Genomic DNA, 22,245 nt, shown 5'->3' with positions numbered 1-22,245 from the left:
GCACATCACTTAAGGCCAGGAGTTTGAGACCAGCCTGGGCAAAACCTGTGTCTCCTAAAAATAAAAAAATTAGCTGGGTGTGGTGGCTCATGCCTGTAATCCCAGTTACTCAGAAGGCTGAGGCATGAGAATTGCTTGAACCCAGGAGGCAGAGACTGCAGTGAGCCGAGATCATGTCAATGCACTCCAGCCTCCAGCCTGGGCAACAGAGCAAGACTTTGTCTCAGAAAATAAAAGTAAATAGTAACCTAACAGATCTTTTAAGGCAATGTAGCCTACTGAAATACTCATGAGTTAGGTGTTCAATTCTTCTCTAATTCAATTTGGATAGCTTTTGAATGCTTTTCTCCAAAGCAATCTAATAAGCTATAGATTTGTTATTTAGCATTTGAAGAGTTAAACAGGAAGAGTTCACAAAATGATAGAGTTGAAGAACAAAAATGGTTAGAGTAATAGCCACATAGTTTCACTTGAAGGACCTACCTATTTATTTCAGTCTACCAGGCAAAAATTTTAGAAGATACTTTTGATGCCTTAACCTTTAAATTGGTCCTTATTTTAAATTGCTATTACATGTGGTGCTCACAATTCCATAGTCCAACTCTGGTTAGCAAATAAAATCATCCCCTAAGAAATGGCCCCTTGAACTAAGTGTGTGCTGACCTACATTGCTAAGATATAAGAAGAAAGACTTGCTGGAATGTAATTATTTTGCCTTTTTGTCCACTTTGGCTTGTTCGAAGAGCCTTACTTAATGACATCTTTCGGTCTCCTCCATCAAATATTAAACATTATTTAATAAATAAAAAAATTATTCAATAATGTTTAATAGTTAGATTTTACCACATTTTTCTCAGCAGCTGCCCTATAACTTATGCAATTGATAGTTTCCCCTCTTTCCCCCACCTCTCCCAAAATGACCCGTTCCATCATAGTAGCCCTCAACGTTTCAGAGGAAAAGAGAGAATTTTGGGAGACAAAACAGATATGACACAGTGAGAATAAATCAGCCATGTCTACTGTATACCATAAATCATGGTTCTATTGTTGTTTACTGAGGATATGAAATATAACACTGTTTTATACATTTCATGGAGAGTTCTGTCACCAGTAACATCAGCTAATTCTGCCTCCCCTTCCCTAAGCCTCCATTTGAGTCATTTTGGGACAGAATATGTGTAAATATTTAGTGATCAGGAAATCCAATCACTTATTATGGCAAAAAATTAGAAAAAATCTAAAAGTTATAGAGTGGGAATTGATTAAATATATTGTACAACAGAATACCAAGCCTCCACCAGACTGTATTGTATTTCCGTATCTATAGTGATATATATTTATAGCTTTGTCACAAATAAACAGGTTACAAACAAAATGTAGTACTTTTGTAAACACATATTACAAATATCCATAGGGGAAAAAAGTCTAGAAGGTATATATTAACTTCTTAATCCTTACCTCTGGGTAACAGAATTATGAAATAAATATCTGCTTCACTTTTTTTCAGTGTTTTCTAATTTCTCTGATAAACATACATTACTTGCATTTAGAAGGGAAAAGGGTTTTTTCCCCCAAACATACTCTATGTTTTTAAACATGTAGGCTGCATTGTAAACTTAAAAATACATGTTTCCTATACTAGCTTTCTTAAAAAATATAAAATGAGCCTGCAGATTTCTCTAAATAATTGGAATCTTGGCTTTCTGTCTATAATTAGGTTCCCAAATTCTTCATATTCCCAAGACATAATGGTCCAGGCATACAAGCCAAACCACTAAAAAAGATGAAACTGAAATCTGAATCCAAGTGCATAAAGCAACTCCAGTCTCAGATATTTCCCATCATTTCAGAGAGAAAACAATAAGCTATTAGTTCTACAATTGTTCTATCATCTAGATTTCCTTCAATATCCATCCACTCAGGCTGCTGCAAAACAAAAAAACCTACACAAAGACTCTGCCTGTTATTATTACAATAAAAACTAATATCATAGCTCCACTGACAACTAATTACTATTGTTTTTTCCCATGGGATTTCATTCTTAGTACTAAATTACCAAAAACCTGGAAGATAATCTACTCCCACTCAACTGATTAACTGCCCCTCTGAGTCTGAACCAACAGGACTACTTTAATATTTGCCTAGTTAATTCATAGAACTTGGACATGGATTCACTGTAGCAGTACTCAAGAACATAGGACCTAATCAGTGTTTCCAAATTCCATTAGCTCTCACATGAGCTGATGTACACAGTACTGATCTCATCTGCCCTGGGAAGCCTGGGAAAGTCTAACACAGGCTTTCTATTTCTATCACACAACACTCAGTTCCTTTCCTTTCTTCCTATTCTTTTTCAAAATGAGAGTTAAAATCCTTCTTATTTGCTCCTCATTTAACTGGAATAAAAATATTGCATGTTCCTTGGAATCCATCAAAAAAGTTAAGACTGTAAAAAGTCAGATGGTTTAGAAAAAGAGTGAGGCCATGCTTTACTATTCTCTGCTTTTTAAGAATCATTGATGTCATATTCTAAAGCATATCCGCAGTGCCCAGCTTACTAAAACTACCTCTGTTTACTCATTTATAGAGTAAAAATAATCCTGCATTCTTTTGGCAGCAAGAAAGATCAGAAATCTGACACAGAATTTAGTAGGGGCATAACGGCATGAGTTTTTCAAAGCATCTATGGGAGAAAAAGTTCATATCCTTCTTCTTTTCTTCCCTTTCCTACAGAAAATCCAACAGTGGTCAGTCAGGAGCTGACAATGGGGTTGGGGTGGGGGTGGTAACTGGAGGTTGGGGAGGTGGCAGAGCCAGTGTCAGAGCAGAGAAACAAGGTCACCCTGCTCCACTATTCCTTGATCCCTCTTCATCCCTGTCTCTCCTCTCACCCCCAGGATTAAGCAAGCATAAACTAAAAAGGTTGCCCCAAGGAAGTCATTCCATCAGGCTCTCAAGTTCACATACCCATCAGAACCCAGGCACATTAAATCAACCTGGGTCGTAGAACGTGTGCAATGGTAAGGACTGTGGCAAACAGGATAGGGAAAGTCATACCTGGTGCAGTTAAAGTTCAATTTTTTAAGGAGCAAAAATAAACAAAAAACATGCAAGCTGAATCTGGCTCATGGGCTTGCAACTTCACTTGCTCTCTCATTCTTTATATTTAATTATTAATTCCTGGAGATCCTATCTTGAGGGCTCTCGCAAATCTACTCCCTTTTCCCCATTCCCATTTGCTTCTGCTATAGTTTCTGCCTCCAGCCTGGCTCAAATGCAACCCTCTGCCACACTGCTGACATCTAGTATATAATCTGATCTCTTCGCTTGAGGCTTAAGCTCCCCACAGCTCTCAAGATGATGTTCAGATGTCTTGACTTAGCTCCAAGGACTTCCATGATACATTTATTTACCTGTACTTTTCAGCCTTGCCCTTCAAGCTCTCGGCTTGTATTATACCCATACCCAAGTATTCCAGCGGATTCCCACACAAACCAGTCATTCCATACCTTGAAAGCTGTTCCTTCTGCCTGGAATATTCTTCCTACCTTATACTTTCCTTTATTCTTTCATTTGCTTTGGAATCTGTAGAGCCTAATGTATAGGACACATTTAATAGATGTTTCTTGAATATATGAATAAATGAGAATACAACGGAGATGACTTATGGTTCCAAGAACACAGACCCAGTGATGCATATCTCCTTTATACATCAAGCATATAAAAATATACATAAAATATAACTGCTGAAATTTTAATACTATAATCAGTTTCAAAATAAAATGAATTTCTCATGTATCAAAAGAAGAATAATCTCAAACTCAGAACAGAAAAGATACATGTTAACACATACTCCAGAAGGATATCAGATTTTGACTGTAGCTGCTAGGGGCTGGGGACTTAAGATCCCAGCCAGGGCAGAGGACTGAAACTTAGACCCTGGAATAAAGCAGAATCTCTTTAAGACGAGAAAAACTGGACCCATGAAACTGGCACACAATGATACGGAGTCCAGATTTACACTATCTGCATAGTGTGAAATTTCCAAGCCAAGAAATTAAGGTAAATATAAAAGAGAAACAAATATAAATAGCTCCCTAAAGACCCTTCTTTAAGCAATGGTTCCCAGGACTCCCATGGAAAAAGTAATCTTTGCTAAGGATGAGCAAATTATTGAAAATTATAAATCACACAAGGAAATGATCCTCCATAAGGGAAATTTGGCAGGTGTGACAAAGAGGAAGTTTATCAAACCATAAATTTGAGAATATAAAACAGATTTGAAGAGACTATGGGATAAAGAATTGAAACCACAATTAAAATACAAGAATTTGTTTTTTTTTTTTAAAGACAGATGTGTTTAAAGCAGGTACAGAGAAACCCTAGTTTCTCTCCACTGGCCTGTGACCCACTGATAATACAGGAGGAAAGAAGAGAGAGCAAAATGTTAAAGGCAGGTCAAAAGAGGAAGTGAAACCAGCAAAAGTATAAAGTATGTAAATATAAAGATAATTGACATGTTTTGTCAAGCCTCAAAGATCTCAACAACCTAGCACCCACATCCTCTTTTGGGGGGTGAAAAGGGACACAGAAAACTGAATCCAGTTAATTGAAAGATGAATCAGATTTCCAAAAAGGTATTTCGCTGAACATATCATTCTATCTCATTGTCTCCAAAAACTCCTCTGAAATGGTAGTAAAAGGATTTTTTAAAAAGGAATAAGAAATCAAAAGAGTCGAAGAGAACGTAAGAGGAGAAAACAGCAACACAATTTCGGAAGTTGGGAAGCACATGAATTAGTGGTGATGGATCTGGTGGGCCCAAAACAAGGAGCCCTAAGCCAGCAAAGGGGAAAGAAGTACTCTGATTTGTTTAACAATAAATACTTCCTATATCCTTAAAAGTATGAGGAATTGGTGGCATCAAGTACCTTGAAATGGTGTGAAAGTAGAGTTAAAAGACCACTTAAGAAGTTCCTCTAGATTCTCACTTTGTCGAGCTGAGCAACTGCCTCTCCCCCACACCACGGAATATTGAAGTTTATCCTCTGGAAAAGAGAAATGGAGAGTTCCTAGAGTAGGGGACATCAAACACAGTTGAAAGCACGGTTATCTTACTAAAAACAAGGGAGAAAGTGAAAGTTGTGATAAGATTAAGTAGGATCTGCCCTTACCTTTTACCTCCTTAGGCACCCAGAATAACTTTCAGTGAATGATCAGATGAATTTTTTTCTAGAAACACCCAGGATTTTAAGAAAAAAGACTTAAGGATACTGATCATCTTACACAGAAACCAGATAAACAAGCTCACTTTATGCAAAGAGTTTCCAAACAGTTTTATTTGTGCCTACTTTAAAATATGAATGGGCAACTAAAAAAAAAAAAAAAAAATCACCAGATGGCTAAAGAAACTCTCTAATAAATATAAAAGCCAGAGAGGAAGATAACAAACAAACAGAAAGAACTTGGAAAACAGACTAAGAAAAACTATTACTACTCTTCCGCCGCCATTTTAAATCCAGCTCCATACAACGCTCCGCCGCCGCTGCTGCCGCGACTCGGACTTCGCGCCAGCACCCCACTGCCCACAGCTCCGCCACTATGGAGGACATGAACGAGTACAGCAACATAGAGGAATTCGCAGAGGGATCCAAGATCAATGAGAGCAAGAATCAGCAGGATGATGGTAAAATGTTTATTGGAGGCTTGAGCTGGGATACAAGCAAAAAAGATCTGACTGAATATTTGTCTCGATTTGGGGAAGTTGTAGACTGCACAATTAAAACAGATCCAGTCACTGGGAGATCAAGAGGATTTGGATTTGTGCTTTTCAAAGATGCTGCTAGTGTTGATAAGGTTTTGGAACTGAAAGAACACAAACTGGGGCAAATTGATAGACCCCAAAAGGGCCAAAGCTTTAAAAGGGAAAGAACCTCCCAAAAAGGTCTTTGTAGGTGGATTGAGCCCGGATACTTCTGAAGAACAAATTAAAGAATATTTTGGAGCCTTTGGAGAGACTGAAAACATTGAACTTCCCATGGATACAAAAACAAATGAAAGAAGAGGATTTTGTTTCATCACATATACCGATGAAAAGCCAGTAAAAAAATTGTTAGAAAGCAGATACCATCAAATTGGTTCTGGGAAGTGTGAAATCAAAGTTGCACAACCCAAAGAGGTATACAGGCAGCAACAGCAACAACAGAAAGGTGGAAGAGGTGCTGCAGCTGGTGGACGAGGTGGTACGAGGGGTCGTGGCCGAGGTCAGGGCCAAAACTGGAACCAAGGATTTAATAACTATTATGATCAAGGATATGGAAATTACAATAGTGCCTATGGTGGTGATCAAAACTATAGTGGCTATGGCGGATATGATTACACTGGGTATAACTATGGGAACTATGGATATGGACAGGGATATGCAGACTACAGTGGTCAACAGAGCACTTACGGCAAGGCATCTCGAGGGGGTGGCAATCACCAAAACAATTATCAGCCATACTAAAGGAGAACATTGGAGAAAACAGGAGGAGTTGTTAAAGTAACCCATCTTGCAGGACGACACTGAAGATTGGTCTTCTGTTGATCTAAGATGATTATTTTGTAAAAGACTTTCTAGTGTACAAGACACAATTGTGTCCAACTGTATATAGCTGCCAATTAGTTTTCTTTGTTTTTACTTTGTCCTTTGCTATTTGTGTTATGACTCAATGTGGATTTGTTTATACACATTTTATTTGTATGATTTCATGTTAAACTTCAAATAAATGCTTCCTTATGTGATTGCAAAAAAAAAGAAAAACTATTACTAACATTTTCAAAGATATAAAGTGTCAAAAAAGAACAAGATGGTACCAAAAAACAGAGAGAGAATTTTAAAGAGGGAACTCCTGTAAATTCCTAGTCAATATGAACAATAGAAACAACAGAAAAAGTTGAAAAAAAAATCTCAGATGTGAAACAAAAGATGAAAAATCAAGAAGAAAATAATTAAAAAGCAACCTAGAAGCCTAAGATCAGAATAGCAGGAGTTAAAGAAAATGCAGGAAAAAAAAAATAAGATTTAGAAATATTTTAAATCTAAAAAGAGAAAATTAAAAAATTTCTCAGAACTAAAGGGGACATGAGTTGCCAGACTGAAAGTTCATCAACTGTCCGAAAACAATGGCTGAAAGCATGCTTTCTGTCGTTATTATTATTCCACATTAATTATTTTTTTAAAAAGGAATAAGAAGGCCGGGGGCAGTGGCTCACACCTGTAATCGCAGCACTTTGGGAGGCCAAGGCAGGTGAATCACGAGGTCAGAATATCAAGACCATCCTGGCTAACACGATGAACCCCGTCTCTCTACTAAAAATAAAAACAAAATTAGCTGGGTGTGGTGGCACACACCTATAGTCCCAGCTACTTGGGAAGCTGAGGCAAGAGAATCGATTGAACCTGGGAGGTAGAGGTTGAAGTGAGCCAAGATCATGTCACTGCACTCCAGCCAGGGAGACAGAGCGAGAGTCCGTATCAAAAAAGCAAACCAAAAAAAAAGAGGTCTTGAAAATGCTCCAGCACCATCCTGCTTTGCACCTTCTGGTTGTGCTTCCCTCCATCTCACTCTAACCAGAAGGGCTAGTCTCCATCCCTGACCTTCCTTGTTAGAACTTTTGTCTCTAACCAGAAGAGCTACTGAGGACTTAAAGCACAATGACAATGTTCTTAACATGCAAAAACAGAATTTTGATTGTATTTTCAATTGCAATCTTAAAATGAGCAATAGTGCCTCTTTAATACCACAGAAATGATGGCAACAATAATACCATAAACTTCACATACATGTTATGTAAAATAATCATTTCCTCCAGCTTTTCTAAGGCAATTCAGATTTCAAATATATTTTTCCCTTGTCTCATACATCATCAAAATGTCCTAGAAGATTTAATATTTCAGTTCTAAATTACTTCTCTTTCAGCATGTTTCTGCTACCCAGAAGTAGTTAGAAATTCTTGATCAGGTATGTGCTGACAATTTTTACTCAGAAGCATGGCCACTTTAAATAATCTATGAAGGCTGATTAAGGCACCCTGTCACCATGCCTAACAAAGATAATCAAAACAACTAGGCTGGGTGTAGTGACTCACACCTGTAATCCCAGCACTTTGGGAGGCTGAGGTAGGCGGATCACCTGAGATCAGGAGTTCAAGACCAGCCTGGCCAACATGGCAAAACCCTGTCTCCACTAAAAAATGCAAAAATTAGCCAAAATGGTGGAGTATGCCTGTAGTTCCAGCTGCTTGGGAGGCTGAGGCAGGAGAATTGCTTGAACCCAGGAGGCAGAGGTTGCAGTGAGCCAAGATCAATCATGCTACTGCACTCCAGCCTGAGTGACAGAGTAAGACTCCATCTTAGAAAAAAAAAGCAACTAATTTGAAGTATGCTTTTGGCTTTTAAATTGGAGACTTTCAAGTGATGGTAACAGATTAATAGGCTGAAAGAAAAGAACCCAATTTCTTGATTAATATAATATATTCTAAAAACTATACTAAAGTGGTTTTTTTAAATTTTATTTTACTTTAAGTTCCAAGATACATGTGCAGAGCATGCAGGTTTGTTATATAGGTATATATGTGCCATGGTGGTTTGCTGTACCTATCAACCCATCATTTAAGTTTTAAGTACCATATGCAATAGCTATTTGTCCTCATGCTCCCCCTCCTCTCCTGACCCCCCAATAGGGTCTGGTGTTGTTCCCCTCCCTGTGTCCATGTGTTCTCACTGTTCAACTCCCACTTATGAGTGAGAACATGAGGTATTTGGTTTTCTGTTCCTGTGTCAGTTTGCTGATGACAATGGCTTCCAGTCTCATCCATGTCCCTGCAAAGGACATGATCTAATTCTTTTTTATGGCTGCATAGTATTCCATGGTAAATATCTACCACATTTTCTTTATCCAGTCTATCATTGATGGGCATTTGGGTTGGTTTCATGTCTTTGCTATTGTAAACAGTGCTGCAATAAACATATGCATGCATATATCCTTATAATAGAATTGTTTATATTACTTTGGGTATGTACCCAGTAATATACTGGATCAAATGACATATGCTGGGTCAAATGGTGAAAAGGAACTGCAACAAAAGCCAAAATTGGTGAATGGGATCTGATTAAACTAAAGAGTTTTTGCACAGCAAAAGAAACTATCATCAGAGTGAACAGGCAACCTACAGAATGGGAGAAAATTTTTGCAATCTACCCATCAGACAAAATTTTAATATCCAGAATCTACACGAAATGTAAACAAATTTATAAGAAAAAAACCATCGAAAAGTGGGCAAAGGATATGAACAGACACTTCTCAAAAGAAGACATTTATGCAGCCAATAAACATGAAAAAAAGCTCAACATCACTGATCATTACAGAAATGCAAATCAAAACCACAATGAGATACCATCTCATGCCAGTCAGAATGGAGTTAAGTTTTGTAGTCCACTGAGGATTATAAATTCTCTTTCACTGGGTAACCAAATAGTTTTCCATTTCACTGAGAAAAAGTCTACTAAAGTATGTTTATAAAAATAAATTGGAGTAACTGAGGTAAAAAAGAAGGGAACATGACCCTAGGGACTAATACCAAGTTTCAAAATTAGCAACAACTCACAGGCCTAGATAGGAGAAATCAAGTTCAAGTCTACCTCCCAAAATAAATTTCTAGTATTTATTTAGATAGCTTGAAAAGTTCAAACTATTTTCAGACTAGAGAGCATGCAAAAAAGTAAATTTTAAATTCATGGCACTTAAATGTATATCCTTCGAGCATTCCTTGCCGTGACAGCACTGCTCACATGCCCATCATGTTCTTTGCTCCCATATGGCTCTCCCTGTCTCCTTCTCCTAGTCCCCTGGAGGTAAAAAAAGAATCAAAGGTTTTTTAAAAAGCACATGTAGATCTCTACCTACATCTCCACACCAGTCCCTACCCCCAGTGCATTAAGGTTTTCTTTTTCTGAAAGCAATTACATTAATTCTTTGAAAACAAATATCCATCAACCAATTCACTTTTCCACTCACCACTGTGACTTCTTGATTCTAATCAAGATCTGCTAATTTCCCAAACTTTCAGGTCCCCACTTTCACTGAGCTTCTCTATTAACTAATTGCTGGTTAACAGCAACAAAGTTCGCCGTCTAGAGGATAATCCTTATCCATGAAGTAGGTCACCATTGGATCACAGAATCAGGTTGTAAAGTGACTATAGCTCCAGTTTTGAACTAAGGTACATTACCACCAGGGGGCAGCACAAAGTCTGTGAAATTACACACCCCAGTGCCCTTCTCAAGTTATAAAGCATCTTAGATATAACTTCCAACAGGTGTCCTGGGTCCAAGTGACAAAACTATGTAATGGAATTGCAAAAACTAGAACCCTTTTTTTCTGAGCCATCAACCAATGTGCTCTCCTCTATACCCATGTGATTTTAATGTGCATTTAGTGACTCTACAATTAGCTGTTTCCATAATTTTTCATGCAAACATACTGCATATATAAGCTATCTTCCAGTAATACAAGACCATATCCAGGACACTTCAAAGACATAAAAAAAAGCCTAACAAAGAGCATGCTGTTTTCTAGAAGGACTAATCTCAAAACTATCACTACAAATATTTATTCTTGCTTTATACTATTTTTTTTTTTTATTTTTTAGTTTGTTTTTTTGAGCCGGACCCTCACTCTGTCGCCCAGGCTAGAGTGCAGTGGTGCAATCTCAGCTTACTGCAACCTGCGCCTCCCAGGTTCAACCGATTCTCCTGCCTCAGCCTCCCGAGTAGCTGGGATTACTGACATCCACCATCACGTCTGGCTAATTTTTGTAGAGATGGGGTTTCACTATGTTGGCCAGACTGGTCTTGAACTCCTGACCTCAGGTAATTTGCCCTCCTCAGCTTCCCAAAGTGCTGGGATTACAGGTGTGAGCCACCACACCCAGCCAATACTAAACTTTAATAAACTTTCTTCTCTCACTTTCATAACTATAATTCAATGTAACAAAATTAGAGCCTTGTAACTAATCAAAGGCCACTGAACTGTAAAGAAATTATATAAATTATGTAAGTTGTAAAATTAGTGAACCAAAGGCATTATAACACAATTTTTAAAATAGATAAAAGGTTTGAACAAACACAGCCAAGGCTATTTTGCATTAGGTCAAATAAGTACTCTTAAAAAGCCTTGATTATATATTACTGTGGTATGGTATACTTAAAAAAACCAAGATTCAAAATAAGTTATACATAAAAGTGTTTGCAAGTTCACAACCATTTACAAAGTCTCTAATATTAACATATATGTAACATCAAGTGTAACAAACCCTAGCTTGAAATAAATTATGATTAAAAACTTGTAAACAAAATACTCCATAAATAAACCTAAAAGATAAATGACAACAGGGGACAGAACATTCTAAAAATCCATCATACATTGCAAATATGAAGAGAAGATATTTTCTTCAAAATTTGATAAGAAAAAGACTTTACACAAAGATTACAGGTCAGGTGCAGTGGCTCACACCTGTAATCCCAAACTTTGGGCAGCCAAAGCAGCAGGAGTATTGTTTGAACCCAGGAGTTCAAGACTATCCTGGGCAACATGGCAAGACCTTGTCTCTACAAAAAAATTGAAAAATTGGCCCATTGTGGTGGCACATGCTTATGGTCCCAGCTAACTGGGAGGCTGAGGCAGGAGGATCCCTTGAGCCTGGGAAGTCAAGGCTGCAGTGAGTCGTATAAGGTATGTACAGTATACAATTATGTATGGCACATAATTATATATGTGCCACTGCAGTCTATTCTGGGTGACAGAATGAGACTGTCTCTAAAAGTAAAATAAAATAAAATAAAAACAAAAATAGCAATTACAAACAGGTCAATCACATACACATGCAAAAAATAAGCAAACAAAAAATCCCACCAACAAATGTGGAGGGAAAAAAGTTCAATCTCACTAGTTACAAAAAAATGAAAAGAAATATTAAAACAACAGCAAGATTCCATTCTTTAGCTATCAAGTTGGCAAAGATGGGGAAAAAAAACATACTGAAAAGAACCAGTTTCATCAAAGGTCCAAGTTCTGCCAATCCTACCTCTCAAATATACCATACATCTATCTACAGTCACGTTACTTAACGATGAGATACCGTCTAAGAAATGCATCATTAGGTGATTTTGTAATGGTGTGAACATAACAGAATACATTTGCACAAACCTAGATGGTATGATCTATTATATACCTAGGTTATATGAATATCCTATTACTCCTAGATTAAAAACTTGTACAGCATTCTACTATACTGATTATTGTAAGCAAGTGTAACACAATGGTATGGTTTGTGTATCTGAATGTAGAAAAGGTACAGTGAAAATATGGTATAAATAATAAAAATGGTACACCTGTATAGGGCACTTATCATGAATGGAGCTTACAGGACTGGAAGTTGCTCTGGGTGAGTGAGTCAGTGGTGAGTCAATGTGAAGGCCTAGGACATTACCGTATACTACTGCAGACTTTGTAAACACTGCACACTTAGGTACACTAAATTTATTTAAAAATTTTTCTTTCTTCAGTAATAAATTCACTTTGTCTTACTGAAACATTTTACCTTATAAATTTTCTAATTTGTTAAATGTTTTGACTCTTTTGTAATAACATTTAGCTTAAAACACAAATGCGTTATACAGCTGAACAAAAATATTTTCCTTATATCCTTATTCTATAAGCTTTTTTCTATTTTTTAAAATTTTATTTTATTTTTAACTGTTTAAACTTTTTTCTTAAAAACAAAAACACAAGGCTGGGCGCGGTGGCTCACGTCTGTAATCCCAGCACTTTGCAAGGCTAAGGTGGGTAGATCACATGATCAAGACCATCCTGGCCAACATGGTGAAACCCCGTCTCTACTAAAAATACAAAAATCAGCTGGGCGTGGTGGCACGCACCTGTAGTCCCAGCTACTCGGAAGGCTAAAGCAGGAGATCACTTGAGCCCAGGAGGCGGAGGTTGTAGTGAGCCGAGATCATGCCACTGAACTCCAGCCTGGCAACAGAGCAAAAGTCTGTCTCAAAAAAACAAAAACAAAAACAAAATACAAAGAAACAACCATACACATTAGCCTAGGCCTGCACAGCATCAGGATCATCAGTATCACTGTTTTCTACCTTCCACAACTTGTCCCACTGGAAAGTCTTCAGGGCAATAACATGCGTGGAGTTGTCATCTCCTGTGATAATGATGCCTTCTTCTGGAATTCCTCCCGAAGGACTTGCTTTATAGTTAACTTTTTAAAATATATAAGTAGAAGAAGTACATTCTAAAATAATGATAAAAGGTACACTATAGAAAATACATAAACCAGTAACAGACCCAATTATTATCAAGTGTTATGTAAGCTACGTAATTATATATGCTATAATTTTATACAACTGGCAGTACAGTAGGTTTGCACCAGCATCATCACAAACGTGAGTAATATGTCGCACTAGCATGTTAGGACAGCTATTACACCACTAGGCTGTATAAATTTTTCATCTGTGTTATAATCATATGGAAACACCACTGCACACAAAATCTATCATTGACCAAAATGTCATTATGCCACGCATGACTCTACTACCTCCCTTCCATTGCAACTACCATGGTTCAGGTGGCATTACATTTCATCTGAATTATTGCCACAGCTTCCTCAATACTGCTCCTGTGCACACCCCACCCCATCCAAACCCCAACTGCACAATGCAGCAAGAGAACTTTTAAAACTGTGTAATTCCCATCTTTGAATTCTTGCAATAATTTCTCACTGTTCTTAAGATAAAACCCACACTTAATTACTTCATGTTGTACAAGACCATTCCTGCCTTTGTACGGTGGCATTCCACCACTGCACACTACACTTTAATTACTTTGACCTACTTGTAGTTACTGCCTCATAGCCTTTGAACATTCTGTTATCTCCACCTGGAACACCTCCATATGATGGGCTTCCCAGACAATATTCAGGCCTCCACTCCTATGTTGTCTCTTTAAATAAGTCTTCTCTGAGCATCATCTTTGACTTAGTACATTCTGTGCTGCCATAACAGAATTGAAGGCTAGGAAGTTCAATCTCAAGGGGTTGGCATCCAGTGAGGGCCATCTTGCTGCATCATCCCATGGTAGAAGGCAAAGGGCAAAGAAGGGGTGAGCTTATCTTTTTATACAAGGGACCCATTCCTGTGATAATAGCATTAATCCATTCATGAAGGAAGAGCCTTCATGACTGAACCAACACCTCAGAACATGTTGCATTCAGGATTGTTTCCAATACATGAAATTTGGGGGATACATTCAAACCACTGCACTCTTATCTATATAATCTTACTTGCTGAATGTCTTTCTGCCCTACCAGAAATCAAAGCTCCATAAAGGAAGATCCCTTGGTTGTATTTTTCATTATTGTATTCCCATGAGCTAGCACAATACCCAGCACATGGTAGCCACTCAATATACATATCTGTTTCACGAAAAACAAAAAGTGAATACAGAGAAAGAAGGTGGCCAACTACATTTGATCATAACATACTTCTTAAATCTAGATTATTTGCAGTATGAAACTGCAAATATTCACTTCTTTTATTATATTAACTTCTTTAAAACTCACTTTTCCCGAAATATTAAAAATAACAACCCTATAAACTAGAGATTTCATCAAAAGAAAATTAATTTTTAAAAGTAAGTAATCTCATAAAAAATACAGCTAAGATTTTTACATGAGAAAGTATACTTCCTTTAATCATACCATTTCTTCTTTAGATTTGCTTTAGGGGGAGAGAAAAACACTGAGCCCTACTGGCCTTGGTAAAAAAATCTCTTAAATATATAAAGAGAACTAGCTAACCTTAAGAGAAGGTTCAGAGAGGTTCCCAATTTTTTTATTCTTTGCTATAAGAAAAGGAAACTTAAATCCAAAGTTGATACAATAATATAAAAATAAAAATACTCAAAAAATTATTTCATGTTTGTACAATGATAAAATACTTGACTTTTTTTCTTCTTCAAATTGTATATATATAGCCATCTTCCATGTAAAATTAAGCCCTCATTCTTTTCAAAGCAGCTAAATCCTCCTCAGCAGTACATTCAATCAGATTTCTAAGGGTATCATCGTAGGAAATACAGCTTAAATATAGGCTCTATATGTTCTCACTCATAGGTGGGTGTTGAACAATGAGAACACATGGACACAGGGAAGGGAACATCACACACTGCTGGGGGGAAATAGGGGAGGGACAGTGGGGGGTGGGGAGTTGGGGAGAGATAGCATGGGGAGAAATGCCAGATATAGGTGAAGGGGAGGAAGGCAGCAAATCACGCTGTCATGTGTGTACCTATGCAACAATCTTGCATGTTTTTCACATGTAACCCAAAACCTAAAATGCAATTAAAAAAAATATATAGGCTCTTATAGATGTTTCCCAACAGCTTTTGAAAGTATAATTTCCACATCCTTTATAGATCAGTTGTTCATTAATTTATACTAGCAACTAAGACATCGGTAGGAATAATAAGATAATACAGGCACAACGAGCAATACAGTATCAAGATGGCATGTCCTTAATTATTCCTTCCCAAACAGGTCGTATGCACCAAAATAGAACTGCAGGCATCACTGTCCTAAATTATCTTTTTAATGTCCAGATCATGTAATGTTCAATTTTTAAAAATTCTGTATGCATTAATATCTAAACCATTTGATGAAAAGTCATTCTCATATACAACGAGAGCAATACGTGAGCATAACCTGAGACGGGTGGCATGGCTCATTAAAAGCATTTCAGAATCTTGTCAAATGATCTAAGATGTAAACTATAAAATCAAACAATTTAACTTTCAAATGTCACAGGTTACTTCAGTATAAAAGACAAATAAGGAACAAGGAAAAATATGGATTTAATTTGTAAAAGAACAAAACGTCAGTCATAAAGATAAAAACTGGAAAAATGACTAAGAGCAGCAATTATGTATTAATACTACATTTGGAAGAAAAGAATCTTTTAGTACAAGAGGTAAAATATAGCACCTAGAAATGCCCAACAATGGCTTTTAAAATTATTTCTGGAAACTACGTTCTTACCGTGATAACCACAGCAGTCTGCATCTATTTCACATCTTGATCATGTGTTACTCCTATGGTAGAAGAATCAAACTACACTATAATATTAAGAGTCTCATGACCTAAAGTGAGTTGTTTCTATAAAGCTAAGTATATATTATATAGGCATCCTGTTCATTATAAGAATTTGATCAGCATTCAGAGAACAGATTATGAAAGCACTCTGGCAAAGGCATAGCCACAGCAATTGCACTAAAGACACAGCTGAAATTTGTCTTCTATTTATAAACCTAATGAGCTTTTCTCTTTGGTACAAAGCAGGCCAGCATTAAGCAGCTAATGACTGATTATATTAATACATATTTACAAAAGCCAAATCACTGAATCAAAATAAAATCAAACATTTACTAAGCACCTACTATGCACAAAGTATTGTCCCGGGCATTCAGTGAGCCACAAGAACCATGTGCCATTGTTACTGCCTAACTAGGTTAAAACGTCCAAAATCAAACTCCTGCTCTTCTCCTCCAAGCCAACTCCTCCTGCACGCCTTCTTCAGCTTAGTAAATTCCAATTCCATTCTGTCATTTGCTCTGGCAAAGACTTGCCGCTGGTGAGTGCATATGAGAGTACTCTCTCTCCAATCGTGCTCCCTCCCCCGACCCCAACCGTCTAATCTATTAGAGCAATCTTATCAGCTTTACCTTCCAAATATATCCAGAAACCAACCACCTCTAACATTCCTGTGTGGTCTGTTTCTACTCTTGCCTCTTTAAAATCACTTCTATGCTCAAAACCCTTTGTGCTGGATCTCACTCCAAGTAAAAAAAACAAACCTCGTTCTTACAAGGCTTCGTAAGGTCCCAAGTGATCTGGTTCCTGCTACTTCCTTGACCTCATCTTCCTCCCTCTGCTTAAGAATCCTCACTCATCTGGCCTCTCCCATTTGCCCATTCTTACTTCGACGACACTGGCCACTGTTTCTCTAATATGCCAAACATGTTCCTACCTGAGTCTTCGTACTTGAGGGCCCTTCTGGAATATTCTTCTCCAGATATCCTCATAGCTCACTCCTTTGCCTCCTTCAAGTCTCTGTTCAAATATTCTTCATATCAACTGAATGTTCCTTGACCACAACCTTTCATACTCTGTACTTTTTTATTGTCTTTGCAGACCGAGGCAGGTGAAAAGAAAGCAAACTTAGGACAGAGGGAACAAGAAATTCTAGGGCTGTGGTCAAGACTATGAAAAAGCTGTGACCACAGGTTAGGTTATGGGGCCTGAGCAACCAAGCAGAAAGAAGTCAGAAAGTGGGATTAAGTAATTCCCTGGAGCTTGAAAGAACAGGTTTGGTGGCTGTCTTGAGGCACTGGTGATGACTACAACACAAGTGGTGGGAAGGCAGACAAGGTAGAGATTTTCCGGGCTAGAACAAATTAAGAAACAAAAAGATTTAAGGGTGTGACTGGTGCTTGTCAGTCTAGTCACAGAACACTGAGCACACGAATTTGTAAAATGGGTCATGGTTTAGAACACAGGAGACATCAAAGATGATGTAGAGAGAAGGAATTTTTAAGAATCAGGCACTTACTTGTAGCAATCATGGCTCATGATAGCTCATCATCTGGAGTGGATTCAAATGAAGATGGGGGTGAGAGCACTGTAATTTATTAGTTGGCCAAGGCACAAACCTTGAGAAGGATGGTTTGGCTCCCATGGGAGAAATGATCAGGGGACAAGCTTATTTGCAGAGTGGGACACATCTCTCTCAAGATGGAATAGAAGAGAGAGGAGTCAGGTGGTATCAGATGGAGAAGGGCTTGTCCTTGTAGCCTCAAAGCTTGGCTGAAATTCCACACAGAAGTAAGAGATGGGAAGTAGTATTAGATGGCAAAAGGCAAACACAAGTTTGCCCAGATTAAATCATTTGATCACATTTGGAGGTGTGCAGACCTCAAAACAGCAAAGCACATAAGATTATGTAAAGACTTAGGATGATATGAAAATAAAAATAACCCTTTTTTCCCTAACCAGTTTTCCTCACATTTTTTAAGATATGGGATCTCACTATGATGTCCAGGCTAAACTCAAACTCCTGGGCTCAAGCAATTCTCCTGCCTCAGCCTCTGGAGTAGCTGGGACTAGAAGTGAGTACTACTGCAGTCAGCTTTTGTTTTTACTTTTTTACTCTTAGAAGTTAAAGGTTTGGTCTCATGCTTTTATTTCTCCCAATTTAAAGGTAGATTTGCTGGAAAAAATCCAAGAAAATGCAAAATAAATTTGTTTCTAAGAGGTGAAAGCACTTTCAAATGCCAATTAACAATGTACCACAAGCCATGTCTTCTGAGGGGTTATGTTTGCTGTGGTGTGAGGAAAGAGGATATATACTATAATGCACATAAGACTACAAACAGAAATACACGATTTTTGTTTTAAAGTGAATTACCTGTGACCAGTCCCTAAAGATGTGCTTTACTCTTGCTGCTTTCTCCTTAACAGACATCTCCTTACAACTATAAACCAGAGAGTCCCTTAACCTCCAGGCTTAGTTAAATAGGGCAACTGATTCTCTGAAGAGATGATTCCCCCAGATTCTATCAATGGGCATTTTTTAAGATGGGCAGCTCTATAGAAACAGTTTCCATGAAAAAAGATTACTCATATCCAGAATGAACACAACATTAGACTAGGAAAGGGAGCAAGGAATTATCAGTTAAAGAATTTCTTGCAATAGTCTCCCTGGAAATGTTTGACATGTTCTACCTGCTAATTGTCTTAGCTTGTTTTCTGTTGCTAAAACAGAATATCTGAGACTAGGTAGTTAACAAAGAAAAGAAGTTTATTTTGGTTCATGGTTCTGGAGACTGAGAAGTCCAAGATCAGGCAGCTACATCTGGTTGGCTTCTGGTGAGGGCTCATGCTGCATCAAAACATGGCAGAAGGCATCTCAGGATGAGATGACTCATGAGAGAGGGCCAAACTGGCTTTTAAAACAGACCCACTTTCATGATAACTCACCCACTCCCATGATAGTCCATTCATCCATTAACCCATTAACCTATTAATTCACGAATGGGTTACTCCATTCATAAAGGCAGAGTCCTCAAACCCAATCACTTCTTATAGGGCCCATCTCTTAATACTGTTATATTGGGAATTACGTTTCAACATGAATTTTGGAGGGGAGAAACATTCAAACTATAGCACTGATGAAAGATGTTCTCATCATGTCTTCTAATCTTTAGATGTATGTCTTTTACTTCAGCAGTCATCTCTTTTCTGGTACTCTATACTTCTCATCTAATGAGATTTTGGACTCTATGTTGAACTGCAATGGGTTGAGATTTGGGGACCTTAAAATGATATATTAGTTTCCTGTGGCTACTGTAACAAAAAACTACAAACTGGGTGGCTTTAAACAGAAATATATTATCAGTCTGGAGGCCAGAAGTTTGAAATCAAAGTATTGGCAGAGACACATTCCCTCTGGAGGCTCTGGGGAAGAATTTGTTCCTTGTTTCTCAATCATCTGGTGGCCACTGGCATTCCATAGCATTCTTTGATTTGTGGCCACATCACTCCTATCTCTGCCTTCATCTTCACATTGCCTTCTCTGTATATCAAATCTCCCTCTGCCCCTCTCTTGCAAGGATACATATGATTGCATTTAGGGCTTACCTGGATAATACAGGATAAGCTCTTCTTCTCAAGAGCCTTAATCACATGTTTTGCTTGAAAATGTTTACTCTTAATAACCAAGATATCCAAATGCCAGCACTTGAAATATTTTCAGTGATTTTGCTTCTACCTTGGATTTTCTAGGGACCATAATTCAAGAGCAGTGTATCTTCTTATAAAACCTTAGATCTGTATTTATACAGTTCGCTTGCAGCTTTTACACTAGCCTCTTTCCTGGAAAAGTCTTTCACACTTGATTAATAAAGCCATCTCCTTCTTTTTACTGATTCATCTTCACATTCCTTCTTTACGGCAAAATAACCCAAATAAAACAACTCTTTTTAAACTAAGGGCATACCAGAGAGAGATGGGAAGAGAGAAAGAAACAGACTACAATCCACTCATGTTTTACTTAAGTTTTAGGACCTATGGCTAAGAATTTTAACTTTGGTTGCATTCTATAAAGCATCCAACCTGAAAAATACAGATTCTTCAGCAAAAACATGCAGATCATAAACAGAGACTGAGACAAATGAATCCTAAAGACTTTCCTTGGCAAAGTTTCTTCATTCACAGAAAACCACAGCAGCAAAATTTAAAATGTTTTCAGAACCACTCAAAGGCATTATTCATACACTAATTTGTAACTTTTATTCAAGTATTCCATAGTCGCATATATATAGTCAGATATAAAACCTTCAGTGGATTAGTAGAGCACTGAGCACAGAACAGGCTCTGAAAAAATATTTGCTGAATGAATCAATAAGTGGATTTTTAAGTGGGATTACTCTCTACTAGTGTCTAGCTAGTATGAGTACTTTCTCTTAATTTATATCTTAATTCCTACCTGACGGTTACTATCCATTTTTAAGGAATATCAAAACAGTGTCAACAAGAATGACAGATCAATGCCCTGAGCTTGGAGTTACTACACCATTCCCAAATGAGTAGGGAGGTTTTTTCTTTCTAAAACCCATTATTGTATTGAACATCTGCTATTAAAGCACCATGTATTCCTGACAGTGTAGGGAAAAAAGGAGCACATGATAAGGCAGAATATATGAAACAAAATATGCCAAAAGTGTGAACGAGTAGACAAGTACAAATAATATATGCTCAGATTAAATAAGAGCAAAAATTAGTTAAGACTTTCATAACCTTTATGACAGTCATAAGGCAATGTGACATTATTTACCAAAATGTATAATATACTTTAAGTCCCATAAATTCCATATCTTTCTTACAGAAATATTAAAAATGAGTCAAGATGTGTGTTCAAAAATGCAGCCCTATTAATGTAACACAATTTCCAAAAGCACCTAAATATCCTTCACTGTGGTTTGGATAAATAAATCTGATGCCTCCTCACAACGGAATACCATGTGGTCATTTCAAAGAATGTGGTATATCTGTACATACTAACATATCTGTGATGTAGAAATACATATTATTTTCATTGAAAAATGTATTTATCATTCACATATATGTGGGCATATACATTTTAATATATGTCTACATGTATGTATAAGTATAAAACATCTGGAAACATATACATACAGAGGCTACAGGGGAATAGGGACAGAGAATTGGAGAGGGCAAGGGAATTTTACTTGTTTATACATGATTTATATATAATAATTACATATCATTCTATACTTTCAAAAAACTAAAGATTAGAGAGAAAAGAAGAAATGTTTCCTAAGAATTCTCAAGTCCAGAACTTACAAATATTTTAAAATATATGCAGCAACTGCTGACACAGGAGCCAAGTCCAGGCAGTCATGGAATTCACCCTCTCTTGCAGTCATATTTTCTAGAGATTTCTACTCCCCTCCCTCTTCAGGAACCCATGTTGCTTGGGACCTGCCCCAAACTTCCTGGCAGTGGCAGTTCTGGCAAGAGCAACAGGAAAGAAAAACAGAAGAGAACAGAGCTCTTTCGCCCATCTAAAGGCCTGACGCTTGAGTAAGTGACAAAATTTCCAGCAGACTGAGCATTATTCAGAAAGACACACCCAACCAAGACCTATCTTGGTCACCAAAATAAAACTTCCTTTTCCATCCAAGATATGAACAATAAAAAAAAGACAGGCTAAAATAAAGACTTTTAAAAATCCTCCATTGGCCAGGCGCAGTAGCTCATGCCTGTAATCTTAGCACTTTGGGAGACCAAGGCGAGCAGATCACCTGAGGTCAGAGATCAGCCTGGCCAACATAGTAAAACCCCATCTCTACTAAAAATACAAAATTAGTCGAGCATGGTGGTGCGTGCCTGTAGTCTCAGCTACTTAGGAGGCTGAGGCAGGAGAACTGCTTGAGCCCCGGAGGTAGAGGTTGCAGTGAACCAATAGCATGACAGCACTCTAGCCTGGGCAACAGAGCAAGACTGTCTCAAAAAAAAAAAAAACAATCCTATCTCCTTTCTAATGTTGCAAGCTGT

At 37.6% G+C, this 22,245-nt stretch overlaps 2 protein-coding genes across 8 annotated transcripts in view; one reads left to right on the top strand and one right to left on the bottom strand.

The window, feature by feature from the left end:
• Window positions 1–22,245, bottom strand: part of SGMS1 (sphingomyelin synthase 1) — a 324,408-nt gene that overhangs the window by 46,039 nt on the left and 256,124 nt on the right. The gene's annotated exons all lie outside the window — the stretch shown is intronic.
• Window positions 5,515–6,542, top strand: LOC105727591 (heterogeneous nuclear ribonucleoprotein D-like). Its single transcript, XM_064373674.1, is given in 2 exon segments — window positions 5,515–5,882; window positions 5,884–6,542. Coding segments are annotated over 2 exon segments (903 nt in total). The 5' UTR covers window positions 5,515–5,601; the 3' UTR covers window positions 6,506–6,542.

This window comes from Aotus nancymaae, unplaced genomic scaffold (assembly GCF_030222135.1).
Source record: "Aotus nancymaae isolate 86718 unplaced genomic scaffold, 86718_ANA_hifiasm-v0.15.2.pri h1tg000010l, whole genome shotgun sequence".
In the NCBI taxonomy this organism is placed as follows: Eukaryota; Metazoa; Chordata; class Mammalia; order Primates; family Aotidae; genus Aotus; species Aotus nancymaae.
The sequence above is the reverse complement of the archived record's forward strand: the minus strand, read 5'-3'. Positions and strand labels throughout refer to the sequence as shown.